The 22,661-nt window shown below is 44.1% G+C and overlaps 1 protein-coding gene across 6 annotated transcripts in view; it reads left to right on the top strand.

Moving 5' to 3' along the window:
- M1AP (meiosis 1 associated protein) overlaps positions 1-22,661 on the top strand; it is a 114,429-nt gene that overhangs the window by 14,059 nt on the left and 77,709 nt on the right. For all 6 annotated transcript variants that reach the window (XR_003855701.1, XM_029595960.1, XM_029595950.1 and 3 more), the window contains exon 2: positions 15,767-16,080. Coding sequence is in view for 5 of the 6 variants with exons in the window: in XM_029595960.1 (XP_029451820.1) it covers positions 15,808-16,080 (273 nt within the window). In the remaining variant the exon portion in view is untranslated. The remainder of the gene's footprint in view (positions 1-15,766; positions 16,081-22,661) is intronic.

Raw genomic sequence — 22,661 nt, forward strand, 5'->3', positions numbered from 1 at the left:
AACCACACATTGTCTGGGGCACCTACCTGCTCATGGGGCAAACGTGACAATTTCTAGCATTTGTGTGTCCCACAGAATGATGAATGATGTCCTATTTCTTTTCTCTCTTAGATACTACTTCCCCTTTTCCTACTCCCTCCCTCTTTTTTCCTCTTTCCTCCTCCACCATAGCTTCTCTTATATACCTTAGGCCCTGATGTAATAAGGTGTGCTTGGCTGTGTGTACATGTTAATGCATGGTTGCTGTTTATTCTTGTGTGTACAACTTTACTCCTAATTAACAAATATGAATAAAACTACACATAAATTAGCGCTCCTCCATATGAATCATATGCTAATCAAGGCATCAGCTATTACTCCCCGATGCAGAAAGGTATGTTTGTCTAACTCATATTTTCTCAACGCTGGAAATATGACGTCCTAGTCAGAAGCAGAGTAAAGTTTCTAGATTAGCATAAGTCTGTGAGGCTGAATCAGTGACGTAGCCAGAACTGAATTTTTGGGGGCCCAAGATTAAAATGGGTGGGCAGTAGACATACAGGTCTAGGTCCTATTAGTTGTACTGTTATCGAGAAGTAATACCTTAGAGTGCACCTGACAGTTGATTTCTAGATCTGCAACAGCCGTCATGCATCATGAGTGATAATTTAAAATATTTTTACTCAATTGTTTCAAACAGTTACTAACTTTAAAAATTTCTTATTAATTTGTATTAATTTCTTATATATTTATTGCAGTTTACAAATACACAACAGTGGTTATGGTTTATCATTTATTTATATGCCGCCTATGCCAAAAGCCCTAGGCGGTTCACATTGGTTCATACATAGAATGATAAAACATACATACTGTAAGTTTAAAAAGACAAGTAAAAACAGAGCAAGAAAATATGAATACAAAAATTAAAATAATAGCAGTCAGGCCTGGAGATACCAAGGTCCGTCAAAACATTTTCTTTCTCAGATGCAAACTATATCAATGGGGTAGTAAATCTGGCAAACTACTGACTAGACTGGTGAATTCTACTGGCTGTTCCAAAGGGTTAATCACCCGCATTCATGATCTATCACTGAATCTCACTACTACTTCCTCCATATCGGATGCTTTTGTCAGATACTACAAATCATTGTATATAGCTGGGCCTAGAAGCGAACGGGATTATCAATCTTTTATTTGGGGGTTGCAACTACCAGAGCTGAATGAACAAGTGCGGGTTTTGCTTGAGACGCCTATCAAGGAGGCTGAAATCCGTGGGGCTATCTGCAAGCTGAAATTCCTAAAAACACCCAGGCTGGATGGTCTTGGGCCAGAATAAAAAAAATTATTGGGTGACCTCACCCTTACTCCCATGAAGCAAATGTTTCATGCCGCGTGGGACTGGGGCGAATTTGAGAAAATGTGGTTAGTGCAGTTAGTGTACCTGTGTTTAAAAAAGGAGTGGATAAGTTCTTGGAGGAGAAGTCCATTACCTGCTATTCAGTTGACTTAGAAAATAGCCACTGCTATAACTAGCAACAGTAACATGGAATAGACTTAGTTTGTGGGTACTTGCCAGGTTCTTATGGCCTGGATTGGCCACTGTTGGAAATAGGATGCTGGGCTTGGTCTGACCCAGTATGGCATGTTCTTATGTAAAACCTAGCTACAATTATTTTGCTCCATAAACTTGGAAAGGATACCACTCTTTTCTCATCTTACAGATCTATCTCCCTTCTTAATCAAGATATCAAACTCTTACCAGCTATCTTACCACAGCGGGTTAATACTGTCATTCAGGAGGTGGTTGCATCGGATCAAACTGGTTTTATTAAGGGAAGGCTTTCTGATTCTAAACTTCTAAAAACTCTGTTGGTAACACTTTTTCCAAAAGCTGGCTATCGAGAGGGTCTGCTAGTAAGCCTTGATGCCAAAAAGGTATTTGACTGAGTGGAATGGCAGTATCTTTTTCGAATTTTAGAAGAGTTTAAGTTTGGGGCTTCCTTTCTGTCTTGGGTTAAACTGTTATATGCTCCCCCAAGTGCAGATTTTGGTCAGTGTTTCCCTCTCGGAAAGTTTTGTTCTAGGTAGGAGCACGAGACAGGGATGGTCCCTTTTCCCTTTGTTATTTGTCCTCGCCCTTGAGCCGCTTGCAGTTAAATAGTAGGCTCTCCTCTCTTTCTCTGGCATCAGGCTTCATAAGACACAGGTCAAACTGAGTCTCTTTCCGGATGATATGTTATATTTAGGCAATTCTGCTGAATGCCTGGAGGCTGTTATTGCTATCATTTCCCAATTTGGGTCCTTTTCTAGTTTCCTAATTAATTTTTCGAAGCCTGTGGGTTTTCCTTTATCCCCTTCCCTGCAACAAAACTGGGCTGGTCCTTTCCTGTTGACTTGGGCTGGGTCTTCCTTTAGGTACTTGGGCATACAAATTGCAAGATCTGTTGAGGAACTCTATGAATTAAATATAAATTCAACCCTTCGTAACATACAAGTGTTATTACAGAAGTGGAAGGCCCTCCCTCTTTCTGTTTTGGGTCGCTGTGCTTTGATCAAGATGATCATCCTCACCAAACTTTAATATCTGCTACAAATGCTGCCATTGTGGCTTAAATCTTCAGCCGTACGTGCTTTTCGGTCTATGGTGGGGTCATTTATATGGCGCAACCGCCCAGCACGTGTAAGGTACGATATATTCAGATTAACCTGTGAGCGGGGTGGAGTTACTCTCCCTGACTTACGTATATATAAAGTAGCATGTTTGCTCTGCTATATACAAAAGTGGATATCACACAGACCAAAATTTGATTTGGATGGCTGACTGGTCCATACCATATACCCTGATCAACTTGATTCATCTCAGCTCCGGTAGACTGCTTTCTCTGAAGATATCTGGGTTTTGGCTTACTGCTTTACATAAAGCCTGGATGTGGTGGATGGGGCTGATGGGCCGAAGCTCGACGGTCTCTCCTCTTTTGCAGCTTGTTGGTAACCAGGATTTTTTGCCTGGTTTAGGACCCTCGATGTTTCAGGAATGGGCAGGCAGGGGAGTACACAGTTTGGCTCACCTGGCGGACCCAGAAACCTCTAGTCTCTATTCATTTGAGGAGCTGCGTGAAGAGTGGGATATCCTGAGACAAAGTTTTTTGCTTACCTACGGGCCCGCCATTATTGCCTGGCCATTTGTAAAAATGATATTTCACTGGTTTCTTTCACAGATACCGAACACAGTTTTCTAGATACCTTGCCTAGATTTAACAAAATTGTTGTTTGGGGGTAGGCAGCTGTCTGACCTTCCTGCCCCACATTTGCAATGCCTAGCCACAAAGTGAAGTGTTGATCTGGGCACTGAAATCTTGCCGCAATTATTGTCTTGTGAATTTAAGCTGATCTACCAACACTTTTTAGTGGCTTACGAGGGAAATTCAGTTTAAGCTACTCCACAGATCTTATATTACCAGAGCTTGGGCATTTTGATGAAGTTGTGGGACTTCCTAAAATGTAAAACTGCCCCGGGAGATCTTTGTCCTATGTTCCTATGTTCACTGGTTGCTCTAAACTACAGCCCTTCTGGCATCATGTTACAACTTATTTAGACAAGCTGCTAGGATGTCACATTGCTTGGTCCAGTGAATCTTATTATTTATGCCTTTGGGACAATCGGGACTTACTCCCATAGGGGGGCAGGAAACTCCTTGCGGTTGCCATCCTCCTTGCTAAAAAAGCCATTCTGATCAATTGGAAATCGGAAGAGGCTCCTTCTTTTACACAGTGAAAGGAACTGATGGCACATACCACGTGATTAGAATCTTTTCAGAGAAGAGACTTGGCATCCCAAAAGGCCTTTCGTGCCCTCAAAGGCTATTTTCTCTGATGGTACAAAGTTCTCCAGGATTGCACATAAGACTGAACGATTGGCTTCCCATGCCGCTTATTCCTACTTGTCCAAAGGTGTGGTGTGCTGTTATCAATGGGTGTGCGAATGCGTGAAAACATGTAGTGTGAATGTGGTGTGCTTGTGTGTGAATGTGGTGTTACTTCTGTTTGGGTTGGGAGGAAACTTGTTAAAAATTTTGGGTCATTTTTGATTGACCATTATTAATGGTTCTATTTTCCTTATGGTTGTTTATTGTTTCAACCAATGATCCAATAAAGACGAATTTATAAAAAAGCAAAAACAAAACAATAGCAGTCAGAGCAGAGTGCACCTAACTGTATGCTATCTTAAATAAAAATTAATATCCATAAATTATGAAAACGTTTGCTCAAATAGTAGTGTCTTTAACTGTTTCTTAAAGGGCTTAGTGCATTGCAAAGATTGAATCTCATCTGGCAAGCAGTTCCAAAATTCAGGAGCAACAACCGAAAAGCATGTCTATGGATATTAGATAGTCGCACCTGGTATACAGAGGGCACATCCAACAAGCACTTTTGCGAAGAGCTCAAAACCTTTGTAGGACAGTAAGACTTCAACATGGCCATGATCCATGGAGTGGTGTGATGGTTAAGTACATTTTGAACCAGGCAGGCAGTTTTGTAGTTAATCCTGGTTTGGACACGGAGTCAATGAAGATCAGCTAGGACCAGGGTAATATGCTCCTGAATCGAAAAGCCAGATATTAAATGGGCAGCAGCATTCTGTAACAACTGAATTGGTTTAATTACAGTCAAGGTAAGACCCAAATACAGCCCATTGCAATAGTCAATGATAGGCATTATTATTAGCTGAATAATTGTTTGAAAGTCATATGGTTGTAAAAGAACTTTAAGGGGGCTTCGCAAACAAAGTCATTCATCAAACCGCATTAGGGCTCTAACACACGTTATATTGTGTATATCACATGATATATGTAATATTTTGCATGCCTCTGCCCAGATATTACAATGACCTTCTTTGCATGCGATTTGCATGCAAGAATAATGCAAACGCATGCAAAGAAGTTCATTACTAGGCAATTCAATGCAAATATTTTATTGTGGCTGACCAAGACGGTGGTCAGCCACAATAAATTAACACTTCCCTGGTGAAGTCAGTGGAGGATCCCCCTGATGTCCAAGCCTCCTTGCCTCCTACATTGTCAAAGCCCTCTCCCCTGGCTCCCCCCCCCCCCCCCCGATGGAGCAGTCCCTCTCCCCCTGGCGCACTCCAACAGTCAAAGCCTTGGCCCCCACGAAGAAGCAGATTATTTGTTTATACTAGAAAGCCAGACATATACATTTTGACAATTATGTAACCTAGCTTAGGGGTTGGAAATATACAACTGTAAATTCCAAATAATGCTTTATCAGTAAAATCATTTGAGATGGAGTTTTGATGCCTTGTGTGGTAATCTGTCTCTCCATAAGGTACCTTATTATTTAGTGCCTAAGATTTATATTATTTTATAGCATTTAATAAAAAAAAGACTTCTCTATAGCTATTGGCTTTAAGCTTCTATTTTTAGAGAACCGCAACAAGTGGTTTTAACTTAGGACCTGATTTGCTAAGCCTCCCTTTCTAATAGACACAGAATCAAGTCCTAAATCTGCTTCCTTAATCAGTTCAATTTAAAATGCAGCTACAAATTTTTTGTTGACCTTGTTGGAGAGAAAGGAAGGTGGAGTGGCTAGTGTATTTCACTGCTGGAATGGAGGATAGAAAATCCTTTACTGTTGCAACTGGACCTGGGCTGAGGGGAGTCTTGCTGCTGCAGGTAGAGGCTGAAGGGAGACCTGCGGGGCCGCATGTTGTGCGTGCAGCTCGTCCCGTTTGCGCCTTAATCGGGAAGGGCTGTGGGCAGGCTCTGCCGAGGGAGGGGAGAGCTCCTCCAGGGGCCCTCCAACCGCAAAATTGCATCGGAGGTCGGCTGAGTCGGTGCGGCAGTCGGGCCGGGGCTCTGATTGGGTTCCTGCCTTTTGCCCGGACAGCACGGGAGCAGTGGTCATTTTTTGGTGCCTGCTCCCGTGCCATCGGGGGGAGTGGGGGAGGGTCCTCCCTGCTTATCTCCAGCTCGTTCAGATTTGGGAACCGATCGGGGGGGGGGGGGATAACCCTTTGCTGCAGAGTCCTGCCGTAGGCCCAGGTGGCAAAACAAATTACAAAAAAATCATTAATATGGGTTCAACATCCAGTATTCAATAAAACCTTCTGCCTCCTTATCAAATTGTACTGCCGTGGTCACCTGTTGTTTTTATTGAAAAGAAAAAGTTTTTAAAGTGAAATGTGGTGGTTTCATATGGTATTTAAGCAGGGACCATCCCGGTTACCCTGTCATTATCATTATTATAATCATAAACTCACCACCTCCACCTTTTTTATAATTATGATGGTGCCACAAACAATAAAATTTGCTTATGCTGTATCCAGTTTATCAGTATTTCTTATCATACTTATATCGTGTCCTGCAAAGACATCCTAAAATTTGAATATTTAAAACTCCGCCACTGTGTCAATACTTAGCTTAAGAATTTCCCGTGTATATCTGTTTCCTCTCCGATGCTCCTTTGAAATGTGTTAATCAACCTGACTTATACAAATTTCGGATGACATCCTTCTTCAGGAGTTACCTTTCCAGAGAGACCCGAAATTCATATAGATTATGTCTTTAAAATATTTTGAGTCTAGCTTAGTTACGATGGGGCAGGGAGGTCAGCAGCAGTGACATCTTTTTCCCCAAAATTTATTTTGTTACTTCACTTTTTTTGCCAGGCAACAGGTGGCTGTGGGAGTCACTCATGCCCAGTTTCAGCCCTCCCAGTCCATGGACGGGTCTGACTTTGGCGTTAGGGCCCAGCCTCGGCCCTCCTAAGCCGTTGAAGGGACTGGCTTTAGTTCTGGTCCAAGTTTCTCGGGCAGACCGCGGTTTTCTCCTGTTCAGAGACTTCTCAGTCCTCCTTCGGGGGGGTCACTTGGGCAGTGGCGATGTGGAGGAGTCCGATGACGCCCCCAGGGGCACTGGAGATGTCCCTGGTCAAGGACCACAGGTGGGTGCAGTCGATCAGGTTCCGGGGGATGTTGGTCAGGGCAATGACCAGGGGTTTCCCGTTCCCGAAGTAGATGACCCCAAGGTGGTGCACCTTTTCAATTGGGAAGAGCTTGATGCTTTGCTCCCTTTGGCCTTTTAGGTTTTGGGGGTCAAGATGCCTTAGGACAACCAGGAGTTGGAGGGAGCGGACCCGGTCCTAGATGGGATGAAGAGTCCACAGTCTTCCATCGCATACCACAAGTCAAAGCTGAGTTGGGGTCTCCGGATGCGGGCCTAAAGTTTGCTCGGAGCATGGGGAGGCTTTATCCTCTTCCGGAGCAGGAGTTGTAGCTTTTTTCTCTCCCTAAGGTCGATGCGGCAGTCTCTGCGGTCACTAAGAGGACCACTATTCCCATGGTAGGTTCCGCGGCATTAAAGGATGTGCAGGATCATAAATTGGAGGTGCACGTCAAGCGCATATTTGAAGTCTCAGTCTTGAGTTTGAGAGCGGCGATTTGTACCAGCTTCATTCAGTGTGCATGCCTTCGGTTCAGGAATCTCTGCCGAGGTCTGGTGAGGACTCGGACAGGGCTGAGTGGATTGAGGCCGCAGTGGCTTACAAGGTGGTTGCTCTGTATGATTTGGTCTGTACCTCCTCTCATGTGATGGCTTCGGCAGTGATGACCATCACAACTGCTTTTGATAAGTCTCGAGGAGACTTCGTGCTATCCTTGAAGCCAGTAAAAATATTTGTGTTGTCTACGGATGTCAACTGGAGTGGGAGGAGCATTTTTCAAGGGATATTTGCCAGAATTGAATAAGAACCTAAGAAATGTCATGCTAGTTAGACCAAGGTTCATCAAAGCCAGCATTCTATCTACAATAGTGACCAGTCTGGGTCACAAGTACCCTCATATCCTCAATAATTGATCTATTTTTTTATATCACGCTCCCAAAGATAAGCACTGGCTTTGCAAGTACACCTGATTAGTAACTGGACTTTGCCTTCAGGAACTTGTCCAACCCTCTTTTGAACCACACTTAATTAGTTGCCTTGCCCACGTCCTCCAACAACAGATTCCATAGCTTGATTGTGTTCTGAGTGAAACAATTCTTCCTATGATTTTTAAAAAATCTGATGGTTGCTATTTTCATGGAGTGTCCCCTAGCTCTAGTGATATTTGAAAGGGTAAATAACCTTTCCCTATTTAACTGTTCCACCCTACTCATGATTTTATAAATTTCAGTCATATCCACTCTGTCATCACTTTTCCTAACTAAAAAGCCCTAATCTGTCTATCCTTTCTTCATACAGGAGCTTTTCCATTCCCTTTATCATTTTTGTTGCCCTTCTCTGTAACTTTTCTATGCCCGCTATGTATTTTTGAAATGGGGTGACCAGAACTGCACACAGTATTCAAGATTCAGTTGCACCATGGCTGTATACAAAGGCATTATGATTGTCCTCAGAGAATAAACCAGAGACTAGCATGATGGTAGTCCTCACACATGGGTGTCATCATCAGATGGAGCCCTGATGCGGAAAACATTCAAAGTTTCTAGAACTTTGACTAGGCACACTGAGCATGTTCAGCATGCCCTATACCACGCGTCCATACGGGGTCCCTCTCCAATCTCTCTGTTTCCACGGAGCTGTAAACCTCGTGGTATGAGTGAGTTCACTTTGGCTTTTTTCCTGGTCTTGTGGAAAACTTTGCTTTTATCGCGTTTTTCACAGGTTTTTCTTTGTTCTTCTGTCGCTTCTGTAGCTTCCCCGGTTTTCGGCGATTCGGGTACATTTTCTTTCATGGGTGACTCCCCGTGGTGGCATTGCATTGGTGCCCACTTTTTATCGATGCACCACCGCCATCGTTTTCGGTTCATCTCCCTTTTGTTTCATCCACCATGGCTTCGTCCGATTTTCAGCATTGCCCCTGGTGCCCAAGGATCATGTCCTTGCCTGGGAGCATTGCATGACATTTGGGGTTGCCGCTTATGTGCTCAGATGACCCTGAAGGGACATCGGCTTTGACCCAACAAGATGGAGCAGCTCTTAGAGTCGAAGAAGTCCGAGCCATCTACATCGGTGGGACCATAGTTTCCTTTGATGCTGTCGGCAGATGGGGCACCAGAGACCGACCATCATCTATCTTCTCCAGGTCGAGAATGTCAGGATCCTCTTCCCAGACCTTGGCAGTGGGGAAGGACTGGGCCGAGCATCGAGGAAAGCTGAAGAAGCATCAGCACTGGTCCCTGTCGATGCTTGGTGCCAGGCATGGGGATGCACCAGCCTTGCAGCGATGCCTCGAAGCAACCCTGCAGCGAGGCATGCCAATCCTCCATCAATGCCAGGGGTCCGTGACAGTCTCCACTGGTTTTGATGCCAGTCACCTATCCACCTCAAGGGTTTTAAGAGGATCTGGTCACCCCTCCTTCCTCCCAGTCAGTGTTGGCATTGGCAACATTTGAGGAGGAGCTGGAGCGCCAAGTCCAGCTCTAGTGGTGGACTGGGTGCTATAGTGCTTCAGTCCTGTGGCACCGACTGCACCGGACCCGGTGCTGCCCATCCTCGTACCACTTCTAGAGAAACTCAGTGTGCTCATCAGTGCATTACTGATCCAACTGGCATCGACTTCCTGGAACAGCATTGGTGCCCAGTGGGGCATTGAGGACTCCCCCTACCAATACGGTGGTCATCACCAGTTCCTCCGAGGAGGAAGCTCCACTAAGGCTGGTAGAGATGCCGAGGCCTGCTACCACCTGGCTAGATTTACCGGTGTCTGCACCTCTGGACAAAGGCTGAGCACCTAGGGATCCATCCCCTGGGCCTTACAGTGAGGTTGAGGAATTCTGTGACCCCTGAGGGGATGACGTTTCAGAGTCCTCCTCTGAGGGTTCGAGGGTATCTCTTGAGACCCTTCTCCTGAGGAGCAAAGGAAATTTCTGTCTGAGGACTTAACCTGTGAAGGTTATGTTACGGTGATGGCGGAAGCCATCTCTTTTCAGTTTTTAATGGAGGACGATGCCAGGCATAAAATGCTTGAGATCCTCCAGTTCATGTAGCCTCCTAAGGAGATTGTGGTGGTCCTGCTACACGAGATCTTAAGGAGTTGCTGTTGAGGATATGGGAACATCCCCTCACAGTGCTGGATTTGAAAAGCATCAGCTGCCCCACCAGTCGATGGTGGTCAAATCTGCCCTTAAAGAGGGCCAAGCGCTCTCAGACTCATTCCTTGGTGCCCCCGGGGAAGGACCATAGAGTGATGAATGCTCTTGGTAGGAAGATATTTCAAGCCACCATGCTCATTGCCCGCATTGCTGCCTACCAGCTCTACATGAGCCAATACTAGTGGGACATCTGGAAGCAGGTGCAGGAGGTCGCTGAGCAGCTGCCTCAACAGCAGCTGGACACTCTCATGTTGCTGGAGCATAAGAGCCTGGAGTATGGAAAACATGAGATCCGTGCGACCTACAATGTTTTTGAAACGACATTGAGAGTCTCTGCAGCGAGAATCAGCACCTGCAGAATGGCAAACATACAGGAACGACTTGCTGATATGCCTTGTACTGGGGTGAATCTCTTCAAAGATAGATTGAGGGATGCTCTGGCCCATCTTTGGGACCACCATGAAACTCTCCACCAGCACTCCAGACCTGTCTTTCTCTTCTAGGAGGCCGGGTAGACAGGGGCCAAGGAAGTCTTTTTCACCAAAGGAAATACTATCCTTCGCCCCCTCGCTCCTGTCCACATCATCAGGGCTCCCACAGCTGTTCTAGACAACAGAGAGCCCCCAAGCCCGATCCGGCTCCTCAGTCAACTCCAGGGACAGGGCTTTGACTGGGTTATAGGGAACATAGGCCAGTTGCCTGTACCTGGGACAATGGACCCTCTGGTCAGGGGCAGGCTGCGATTCTTTGCAAACTAGTGGCAGAACCCACCTTGGACCAGTGGGTTCTGTCCATTGTCTGGCATGGATACCAATTGAATCTATTGGGTGTCCCGCCAAATTGCTCTTTGTGCCCATCTTGGGCGCCGGTGCCAGAGTGGTCGAGCCGTACCACCAGGGCGGGGGATTCTACTCCAGGTACTTCCTGATTCCAAAGAGAACAGGAGGACTCCATCCCATCCTATTTATTTATTTATTTAACATTTTTCTATACCGAACTTCATGACAAGCTTCATATCAGGCCGGTTTACATCAAACTTAGGGATTAACTGAAACATAACCATATGACAGGAAAGCCGAAGCACAGTTACAAATAACAGGGAGAAGGAACTTGGGGGCTAGTGTAGCCAGGAAATAAAGGACAGAAAAAACTGGAGAATGAGAACGTATGAATATACAGTGGTTGGGTCAGACATTTAGTCTGTTGGGCTAAATGAGAGAACTGTTGCAATGTTAGGCTTAAGGGAAGGCTTGGATGAAAAGCCTAACATCCTAGACATAAGGGCCTTAAACAATTGCTAAGAAAAGAAAAGTTCAAGATAGTTGATCCGCCTTTTACAACTAGGGGTCTTGCTATGCTTCCTCGACATGAAGGATGTATACACTCATATCGAGATCTTCCCCGATCACAGAAATTATCTACGATTTGTGGTGGGAAAACAGCACTTCTAGTACCTGGTGTTGCCATTTGGGCTTACGTCAGTCCCATGGGTCTTCACAAAATGCCTGGCCTTGGTAGCTGCATATCTCTGCAATCTGGGAGTGCATATTTTCCCGTATCTGGATGATTGGCTGGTCAAGAACACGTCTCAGGCAGGGGTCACCAGGTCCATGCACTTGGCCATCTGGGTATTGGAATCACTAGGGTTCATCCTCAACTACCAAGTCTGTCGCGTCAGTTGAACTTCATAGGAGCCCTGCTAGTCACAGCTCAAGTCAAGGCCTGCCTGCCTTGCCAAAGGGCCGTCACCTTGACGACCATCGCAGCAGAGATTCAATAGAGCCAGCAGGTATCAGCCTGGCACATGTTGAGGCTGTTGGGCCATATGGCCACAACCATCCATGTCACTCCCTTGGCACTTTTACACATGCGCAGAGCCCAATCGACCCTGAGGTCGCAGTGGCACCAGGCTGCTCAGAGCCTCCAGAATTGAATCCGAGTCACCCCATCTCTCTGGGGTTTATTGTCCTGGTGGTGGGTACTTTCAAATCTGGACTGGGGAATCTATTTTTGAAGTCTCCCTATTCAAATTGTCCTCATCACGGATGCATCCACCCTGGGGTGGGGAGCTCATGTAGATAGGCTCAGCACCCAGGGCCTCTGGTCCGCTTAGGAATGCTGTTGTCAAATCAACTTCCTGGAGCTTTGGGCGATCAGGTACACGCTATGGCTTTCAGAGATTAGCTGTCCAACAAAGTTGTCCTGATCGAAACTGACAACCAAGTAGCCATGTGGTATGCCAACAAGCAGGGAGGCACGGAATCTGTGTCAGAAAGTGGTCCAGATCTGATTGTGGGCTGTGTCCCACAGGATGGTGCTCAGGGTTATGTACCTGGCCAGAACGGAGATCATGGTAACAGACAGGCTGAGTCATGCCTTCAGAACCCACGCATGGTCCCTGGTCCAGGGGTTAGCGAATTGGATATTCCACCTCAGGGGGAGCCCAGACGTAGATCTGTTTGCATTCCCCTCCAACAGGAAGGTGCCTCGGTTCTGCTCCCTGTATAGTTCAGACGGCAAACCAGCCTCGGATGCCCTTGCCCGTCATTCGGATAAGGGTCTTTTGTATGTGTATCCTCTAATTTCCCTAGTGGTGAAGGCTCTCTTGAAGCTTCACCAGGACAGAGGGACTATGATCCTCATAGCCCCTCATTGGCTGAGACAGGTCTGGTTTCCACTCCTATAAGAGTTGTCCATCCAGAGACCGATCAGTTTGGGGACTTCCCCAGATCTCATCACGCAAGATCAAGGCAGGCTGCGTCATCCCAACTTCCAGACGCTGTTGCTCACACCCTGGATGTTGAAAGGTTAATCCTACAGCCGCTTGATCTTTCAGAGGATGTGTCTCTGGTTCTGGTGGCTTCTAGAACACCTTCCACTAGAATGTCCTATGGACTGAAGTGGAGGAGGTTTTCCGTGTGGTGTGAGCAGAAAGGACCTAGATCCGTTCACCTGTCCCACACAAAAAACTATTTGACTACTTTCTACACCTATCGGAAGCTGGCTTAAAGACCAATTCCGTTAGAGTTCATCTCAGTGCAACTGATCCATACCACCATTGTGTAGATCAGGGGTGGGCAATTCCGGTCCTCGAGGGCTGCAAACCAGTCAGGTTTTCAGGAATTCCTTAATGAATATGCATGAGAGAGACCTTTATACACACTGCCTCAGTTGTATGCAAATCTATTTCATGCATATTCATTAGGGGTATCCTGAAAACCCAACTGGTTTGCAGCCCTCGAAGACCGGACTTGCCCACCCCTGGTGTAGATGGTACGCCGATCTCTATACAGCCTATAGTTGTATGCTTCATGCAGGGCTTGCTGTGTCTTGGGACCTCAGCGTGGTGTTAGCTCAGCTATGAAAGATCCTTTTGAGGTGCTGCGCATCTGTGACCTGAAGTACCTGACCTGGAAAGTCATATTTTTAGTGGTGGTCGCCTCAGCTTGCCAGGTCAGCGAGTTGTTCTCCAAGAATAGCAGGATGTTAGTCCTCATGAAACCTGCCTGAAACCCTGCAGAGTTGAGTTTCTCCTGGATTTTATTTTAATCATAATTCTGTTACAAGACTGGAGAGGGACCCCATGTAGACATATGGTTCAGGGCATGCTGGGCATGCTCAGTGTGCCTAGACAAAGTGTTCTAGAAACTTTGACATAAGTTTTCCGCATTGGGGCTCCATCTGATGATGTCACCCATGTGTGAGTACTAACATCCTGCTGTCCTCAGAGAATACCATTTACAGGTAAGCAACTCTGCTTTCTCTGTTACTTTCCAAATAATTCCTAACATTCTGTTTGCCTTTCTGACTACTGACGCACACTGAACTAAAGATTTCAAGGTATTGTCCACAAGGACTATGAGGTCCTTTTCCTGGGTGGTGACTCCTAGAACGGAGCCAAGCATTGTATACTTGTAGTTGAGATTATTTTTCCCTACGTGCATTATTTGCTCTTGTCCACATTAAAGTTCATCTGTCATTTAGAAGCCCAGTCTCCTAGCCTCACAAGGTCCTTTTGCATTTCTTCACAAGCTGCTCCCATTTTAACAACTTGAAGCAATTTTGTGTTATCTGCAAATTTGGTCATCTACTCATCACTCCTTTCTCCAGATCATTTATGAATATGCTAAATAGCAAGGGTGCCAGTACACTACAGACCCCTGGGGCACTCCATTAATGACCTTTCTCCTTTTGGAAAACTATCCATTTAGTCCTACCCTCTAGTTCCTGTCTTTTATCTAGCTATAATCTACAACAGGACACTGCTTCTGATCCCATGACCTCCCAATTTCCTGAGAATTCTATCATGAGGGATTTTGTGAATGCCTTCTGAAAATCCAAATAGACTATATCAATCGGCTCACCTTTGACTTCATGTTTATTTACACCCTCAAAAAAAATCTATTAAATTGGTAAAGGTAAGATTTTCTTTTGCAAACCCATGTTGACTCTCCCCTATTAAACCATGTCTATTTATGTAGTCAGTAATTTTGTTTTTAAGAATAGCTTCAACCATTTTGCCTGCACAGACGTTAGATTCATCGATCTGTAGTTTTCTGGAGCCCTTTTTTAAAAATCGGCATCACGTTGGCCATCCTCCAGTCTTCTAGTATTGTGGCTGTTTTAAATGATAGGTTGCAGATCACCCGAAACAGGTCTGCAATTTCATTTTTTAGTTCCTGCAGACCTTTTCCCTCCACCTGCTTGATTTGCTCTATGGTCCCTCAAAAAAATTGCATTCTCCGGATGAGTATTGGCACCTATTTTTCCAGAAAGATAGCAGTGGGGAGAATGATATAACAAGGAAAATGGGGAAAAAAGAATGGCAAACTTTCAGGACTACTAAAATCACATTACCGTTCAAATAGACCTTTAGTGATCCCTAAGGGCTTGCATCTTTACATATTTGTTAGTCTTATAAAGGTATCATCTCTGTCTAAATTTGTTGGATTTCTTTTAATTAGGTTTATTTATAGAGACTAACATGGCTAACTATTCTGTTTTTTTGACCTGGCAGTTTCCTCTTGCTCCTTTGTATTTCCAGATCCTTTGGAACTGGGGCTGGGATCTAGCACCATAAGCCTTCATATGCAACTACCTGGTGATTTTTCTCCTATCTTATATCCTCCATGCCCCTAACATATTAGTCTAGTCATTGCTGCAACAGACTGGGGGCCATGCACCAGGGCTCTTTCTGCAACTCTGCAATCATGGGCCCTGAGTCCGGCCACGAGGCGTTACCCTTAAACAATAACCATGAACTCCTCTCTCTCCACTGGCGGCTGTGGATAGAACAGGGAGCTGAAGACCCAACTTGGGGATCATACCAGCACTTGCTACTTGATTCACCGTGCCAGCTCTCTATTTGGTTTTATTTAAGAGATGAAAGTATGATCTGTACTGTACATTATAGATGTCGTAACTGTGTAGAATTAAAGCATATGTTTTTCTTAAAATGAAAAAAAACTGGGTTTTGGAAACACTGGACTCAGACAATTATTTTTTGCCAAGTATAATTATTCTTTTTACCACTGTCACAATGCCTCCTGCTGCCTGCTTACCAAATTCTTCATGTTCAGCCCAGAAAGGTATGATACATGAAGTTTCTCCATTCTTCTACATCCAGTTTCTAATCTGTTTTATTTTTATTTTATTATTTTTTTAAAACCCATTAGGTTTAGGTAGTTGCCTTTGCAGCTGATGTACTGTTCTCTGAATGAAAACTATGAATTCCCTAAGGACATTCTCAGAAGCAAGAATCGGAGAGTATACTAATAAGCCCTACTCCATGACAGCACATGCACGGCAACCTCCACGCATCCTGGTTATAGATGCGGTGCCACCCTTTTGGGCCAGCACTTGTTCCAGCCTTTGTGAGGCTCTGGAGAACTTCTTTTCTCTTGCCTGCAGCCTGGGCGGACCTTGCCGAATTCCACTCTTGAGCCTGTATGTGGTACAGAACCAGCATGAATGCCTCCTTCCCTTTGTGGTGAGTATATCATTCAGTGTCTGATAAAATACTTGAAACCCTGGAGTCGGAGGAAAATTGTTCCCTGATGTTGTATCAATCCATTATTCTTACAACTGCAGAAATGTTAATCCTCTGATATTAATGTACTATTTTTTGCATTGAGCTTTTGGTGTTTTGATATTCTTGAAAGAAGGCTGAACATGATGGAGAATGTTTTTTACCCATGAGAATCACTTTGAAAGCTTGCATCAAAATAAACTTTGCCATCAAAGTTTTCCTCAAAGAATCTAAAAATGCCCTTTTATCCTCAGAATACTTTAGATAACTTGTAATAAGTAAGTAAAAACATAATAATGCAAGCATTCTTAGAAATGCCTACTTTTTATGCTGGCATAGAAATTAGTACTGCTGAAACTATGAATGAAACATTGTTTTAAGACTTGATAAAAATGCACTTTGCCTGCATAAATTGGCTGTCTGAAACTTGTCATCGTGTTGTGGCCTCATTGAGAGGAGGCATTCCTGGGTCATGTTTAGATCAAGGGTTGAATAGTACACGTACACACACATTGTATTTTCAAATCTACGCACATACTCTTCAAGGAAAAATCTACCCCCAGAAAAAAAGAGGTGTAGGTGACCAGGCGTACTTTGTAGTAGTGACAATTTTCAAAGAGAAAGTCCACATGTGCTTTTGCTGTGAGAACTGGAGCAAAGCTCATGGGTAAAACCTACATGGATATTTTTGTCTCGATGCAGAGTTGGAAAATTGTCCCCTGGGCCTGGTCTACAAAAGGCAGAGCCCAGAAGGGAATCCTGGTCACAGGATGTTTCCTTTACCCCGGGAATAAGAGAGCAAGTCCAGGTGGGAACAGGGAGGCCCTAGAGAGGAGAAGAAAGCATAAAATACACTAAAATCGCTACTTTTGATTATTTTGACTTTTCTCTAAAGACTGCTGAGTTAAGCAGGTCTTTTCTGCTAATTTCATTTTTGTGTAAATAAGCTTGTGAAGAACAGGCAGGGTTCAGACTCATCTGTCCTCTGGCACATTCCTCAAACCACGAGCATATTCCCATGGCTTTACATCTGGTGCCAGCATTGGAGTCATCAGCTCTAAGTGCCAGCACAAAACAGTGGCCCATGGCAAAAGAAAAAGGGGGGAATTTTTTTTTTCTCTGGGGCCTTCCTGCAGTGGCAACAGAGTATGGAATAACATAGCAGGTTAAGGGGGATAGCCCTGCTTGGAAAGATAGGGGACTGCTGTGAGTTAGAGCCAGACAGGTTAGGGTTTGAGTGCTGTGACTTTTCTCTAAAGACGATTGAGGTGAGCTGGTCTTTTCTGCTTGTTTCATTTTTGCGAAAATAATAAAAGTTTGTGAGGAATGGCCAAAATCCCGACTCCTCTGACCTCCAGTACATTCTCCAAAACTATGGATCTTCTCCCCCCTTTTAGGGGGAGTAGATCCCTAAAATTGTAAAACAGTGGATGGAGGAGTATTTGTCAGGGTCATCTTCCTTTTTTACTCTGGCTCTGTGTGTGCTGCTGTTGTCATCACATTCTTTGCATTGCCAGTTTTGTAAGCGACAGCCTTCTTGCTGACGTGTACGCTCACAGGCACACCTCAATGGAGTAAAATCTAGCTTTGAAAGGAATCCATGGCTTCTTCCTGCAAATGGCAAAAACGAGACCACACAAAATAATAGCTGTAATATTCTATTCAAAAGACTTAACATTTGGGAAGCATGTGGCACGCTTGGAAGAGGTTTGTGGTGATCCAACGAAAGACTGAGTTCAATAGCTCTTTTTTTGTGTGTTTATACTAGTAACTAAAGTTTCAGTAGTGAAGAAAGAAACAGTGACAAGGCAGCTCTCAGAGGAAGATAGGGAGAATTTTATATAATGCAGAATTATTGGATTTACCATTCATGCTTTACCAAATATAAGTAATACCAGATGTCATTAATTCCATAAAAATGCTCATAGATTTCAATGAAAAAAAATTAGCTCTTCTAATTTTCTTTCCTTGAGCCCTACCAAATCAGTTCAGATACACGGGTTTTGTCCTTCTACCAGCAAATGGAGGCAGAAACAACTGTGTGATGATATCATCCTTTATAGGACAGTGTGACACCTACAGCTGATCAGTATTTCTATATGAAAACACATAACATTGTTGAAAATATAAACTTTCCCCCCATTGAGCAGGGGAGTTACCAAAACTAGATCTAACTGAGCCCAAATTCCACAACAAACATGAACAACTACAAACCAAGAAGGAAACCTTTCATTAGTAAATTCAGTTATGATAGTGAATAAAGGCACATATACCATAACGCAGACTACAGGCTGAAGATAATTGGATGGGATTTTGGATGGTCTGGTAGGACACAAAGAAAGAAAATGTAGGTAAGAATCAAATTTATTCTTATTTATCATCCTACCAGACCAGTCTAGATGCCTTGGATGTATGCAAGCCACTCTTAAATTGGTGGTGGTGGGGGGGGAGCCTGATAAGCCTGCCCTCAGAATGCCTGTCCCAAAAGAAGCAGACTATCAGGTCTGTAATATTTGGAGATCATATGCAAAGAAGCCCAAGGAGCCACCTTGCAAATCTCCTCCCGAGGGACTAAATGAAGTTCTGCCAACGAAGCAGCTTTGGCTCTACTTGAATGTGCCTTAAATCCCTCTGGCATGGTCAAACTCTTCAGAATGTAAGCAGAAGCAATAGTTTCCTTGAGCCATCTAGCCTAAGTGGTTGCTTCTCTTTTTCTCTGACTATTAAAGAGGATGAACAAATAATTCGACCTCCTGAAAGAACAGGCAACTTTCACACACCTGAGAAGAATTCTCCATATATCTAGAAGATGAAGTTCCCTTGATTTAGCCCTTCTAAAGAAAGGCAGCTCTACAGATTTGCCTAAATGAAGAGAAGAAACCACCTTTGGCAAAAAGCACAGGACTGTCTGAATAGAGACCCTGCTCTCAAAAATGTGAAATAAGGATCTCGGTACGACAAGGCCTGAAGTTCAGAAATATCCCTCACCGAAAAGATTGCCACCAAAGACACCATTTTAAGAGTCAAGTACTTCACTGTAAAGTCTCTAATGGGTTAAAAAATAGGCTTACATAGGGCTGACAGGACCAGATTAAGGTCCCATGAAAGAAAAATGTTTTGAATTGGAAGATGCTGATGTTTTGCAAGATGTCCGGGTGAACTAACAAGGGCACCCCCTGCACTCTTCCTCTATAACAGGAAAAACCCTTTCTGTAGTCTTTTTGTGAGAAACAAAGTCAAGGAATAAGTGCTTTAAAAAGGGAGACCCCTGCCTCGACACACAATCCTCAAAAATCTTCCAGACTGATATAGGCCAAAGAAGTAGTTTTCTTCCTTGCCTAAAGCAAAGTGGTTACCCCTCATCCAAATATCATTTATTATTCAGCCTTTTCCTTTCAGTAGCCAAGCCACAAGATAAAAGAAAATCACATCTTCCATCACAACTGGACCCTGATACAAAAGACACTGACTGGAGTTGAACCTTAGCAGCTCTTCCAATTTGAGTCTCATGAGATATGCATACTAGGATGCCTGGGCCAATCTGGAGCTACAAGGATTACCAAACCTCAATGTCCTTCTAACTCCTGAATGACTCTTCCTTTCATCAGCCACAGAGGAATCATGTAAAGTAGATCTCTCACTGGCCAGACTTGAGACAGAGCATCCAGAACTTTAGATCCTGCTTCCTCCCTTTGGTTGTAGAAATGGGGGACTTTAGCAGTTTCCCTCAAACCATGAGATCTATGACCAGCATTCCCCATCTTCCCCAGACCATCACAAAAGATGTTCTGGGATAGATGGGGAACCACCAATTTTCACTTTCTGGGATCTAGGGTATGACGACAGAAAATCTGCCTGGATGTTGTCCGCTCTCGCAGTGTGAGCTGCTGAAAGAACATGAAGATGATGTTCTTCCCATTTGAACAGAAGATTCACTTCCAGGGAGACTGCATGACTCCTTGTTCCTCCCTGTCCATTGAAATATGCCACTAGCTTAACATTGTCTGAAAACACTCTGACTGCTCTCCTTTTGACCAATAAAAAAAACTCCTTCCAGGCTCTTGTTTCAAAATGATTGATAAGCAATCATGGCCCTGGGCTGTTCGACTATGACAGTATGCTCCCCAACCATTGAAACTGGCATTGGTTGTTATTACAACCCAATCTGGTGTTTCCAAGTTCATACCTCTGGACAATTTTTGCTCTAAAAGTAATCAATTTAGACTCCTTTCTTCTAAACTCAGAAGTACTAATCTCATCTTGTATAGCTACACAATGCAAGGTTCAACATTAGGACTCACCACTCAGAAAAAGGATCTAGGCATCATCGTTGATAATACGTTGAAATCTTCTGCTCAATGTGCAGCAGCAGCCAAGAAAGCAAATAGAATGCTAGGAATTGTTAGGAAAGGAATGGAGAATAAAACAGAAAATATCGTAATGCCTCTGTATCGCTCCATGGTGCAACCTCATTTTGAGTATTATGTGCAGTTCTGGTCACCACATCTCAAAAAACATATAGCAGAACTATAAAAAGTATAGAGAAGGGCAACCAAAATGAGATGGAATGATTCTCCTGTTCTTATGTTCTTATGAGGTTAGGACTCTTCAGCTTGGGGAAGAGATGGCTGAGGGGAGATGTAATAGAGATCTATAAAATAATGAGTGGTGTGGAACTGGTAAACATAAATCAGTTGTTTATGCTTTCAAAGAGTACAAATACTAGGGGACACACAATGAAGTTACTAAGTTATACATTTAAAACTCATAAGAGAAAATGTTTTTTTACTTAATGCACAATTAAGCACTGGCTCTTGTTGTCAGAGGATGTGGTGAAAGCGTTACTGTAGCTGTGTTTAAAAAGGTTTGGTTTGGTTCCTGGAGGAAAAGTCCATAAACTATTAAGATGAAGTTGCTGAAATCCACTTCATATCCCTGGGATAAGCAGCATGGAATCGATCTACCCCTTGGTAGGTACGTGACCAGAATTGGTCATTGTTGGAAATAGGATATTGGGCTTGATGGACCTTTGGTCTGACCCAGTATGGCAAATCTTATGTACTTATGTAATCCTATGAGTGAGGGCTCTAGTGGGATAGAAGAGCACTTTGTAAAGTGACATATGAACTCTGGCCCCATGGCACCAGATCTAAGGTTGCCGCCATCAAACCTAGAACTTGTAAATAATCTCACGCTATGAGTGTTCTCTTATTTAATAAATGATGCATCTGAAATTGTAGCTTGTCCGATCTCCTCTCTGCTGTCACAAATACCTTTCCCTTGTGGGTATCAAAGCATATTCCCAGATAGTCCAGGACATAGATTGCTTGTAGCTTGCTTTTGGCAAATCTGATCACCCAACCTAGATCCTGTAGTAGATCGAACACTTGAAGTTGCTGACCAGTATTCTTCTTCTGACTTTGCCTAAATTAGCCAGTAGTTGAGGTAAGGATGAACCAACACCCCGCCTTGCAAAGAGCAGCCGCTACTGCTCCATTAGCTTGGAAAACTTCCTGGAACTGTAGCCAGACCAAAGGGAAGATCATGAAACTGAAAATGAGGACCCAGTACCAGAAACCTGGAAAACCTCTGGCGTTCCAATGAATGAGGATTTGAAAATAAGCTTCTGAAAGATCCAGAGACATCAGAAATTCTCCGTTTCTGACTGCCACAATCACAGAGTACAGAGTTTCCAGCAGGAAGTGAGGTACTCTCAAGGCTTCATTCAATTGCTTCAACTCCAGAATGGGTCTGTAGGTGCCCTCCTTCTTGGGAATTACAAATAGAATACCTTCCTTGTCCCCATTTCTGTCTTGGAACAGGAAACATTGAAGCCAATCCAATGTGAGCTTTTCTGCCTTCTTTACTGGTGACCAACAAGGGAAAATCATAAAGGCAGCGGGGATGTGCTGTGAAAACTCTAATGCATATCTGTTTCTTACCACCGACAGGACACACTGGTCTAAAGCTATTCTGGTCCACTCCCCATAAAACTGAGTCAGCTGACTTCCAGTTTGAGGAAGTATGGAGTGAACCAACTCCGTTGCAAATTCTTGGATCCTCCTGTGCCATCTGCACCACCATCTCTTGTTCCTTCTACCTACCTGAAAGGAATGAGATCTGATGTTGGCATGCCCCTTTTGCGAGAATGTACCCTTTCCCACCAGTAATACCTCACCTCTTTACACCTGAGCCTGTTAGAAAGTCTCCTTTGGAAACCCGTTGACTTATTTTCTGGAAGCTTATGCATCTTAGATTCCCATAAAATCTTCACCAGCTTCTGTTCATCTTCTCCAAAGAGAAGCTTGCCTCTGACAGCAATTTACTTATTCTGGCCTTGGAAGACACAACTATTGACCAGTTTTGCAGCCATAAAAAAATCTGGCTGACACAGAAGCCGCTGTCCCTCTGGCTGAGGTCTGAACCAAATCACAAATTGCATCTTCTATGAAGACAAGACCAAGACCAGTCTCCAGTTTTTCTGCTTCCTGCATTGATAGTGCTCATTCTTTCTGCTTATTGGGATCTGATGTACCCATCAC

The sequence above is a fragment of the Rhinatrema bivittatum genome, chromosome 1 (genome assembly GCF_901001135.1).
Source record: "Rhinatrema bivittatum chromosome 1, aRhiBiv1.1, whole genome shotgun sequence".
NCBI lineage: Eukaryota > Metazoa > Chordata > Amphibia > Gymnophiona > Rhinatrematidae > Rhinatrema > Rhinatrema bivittatum.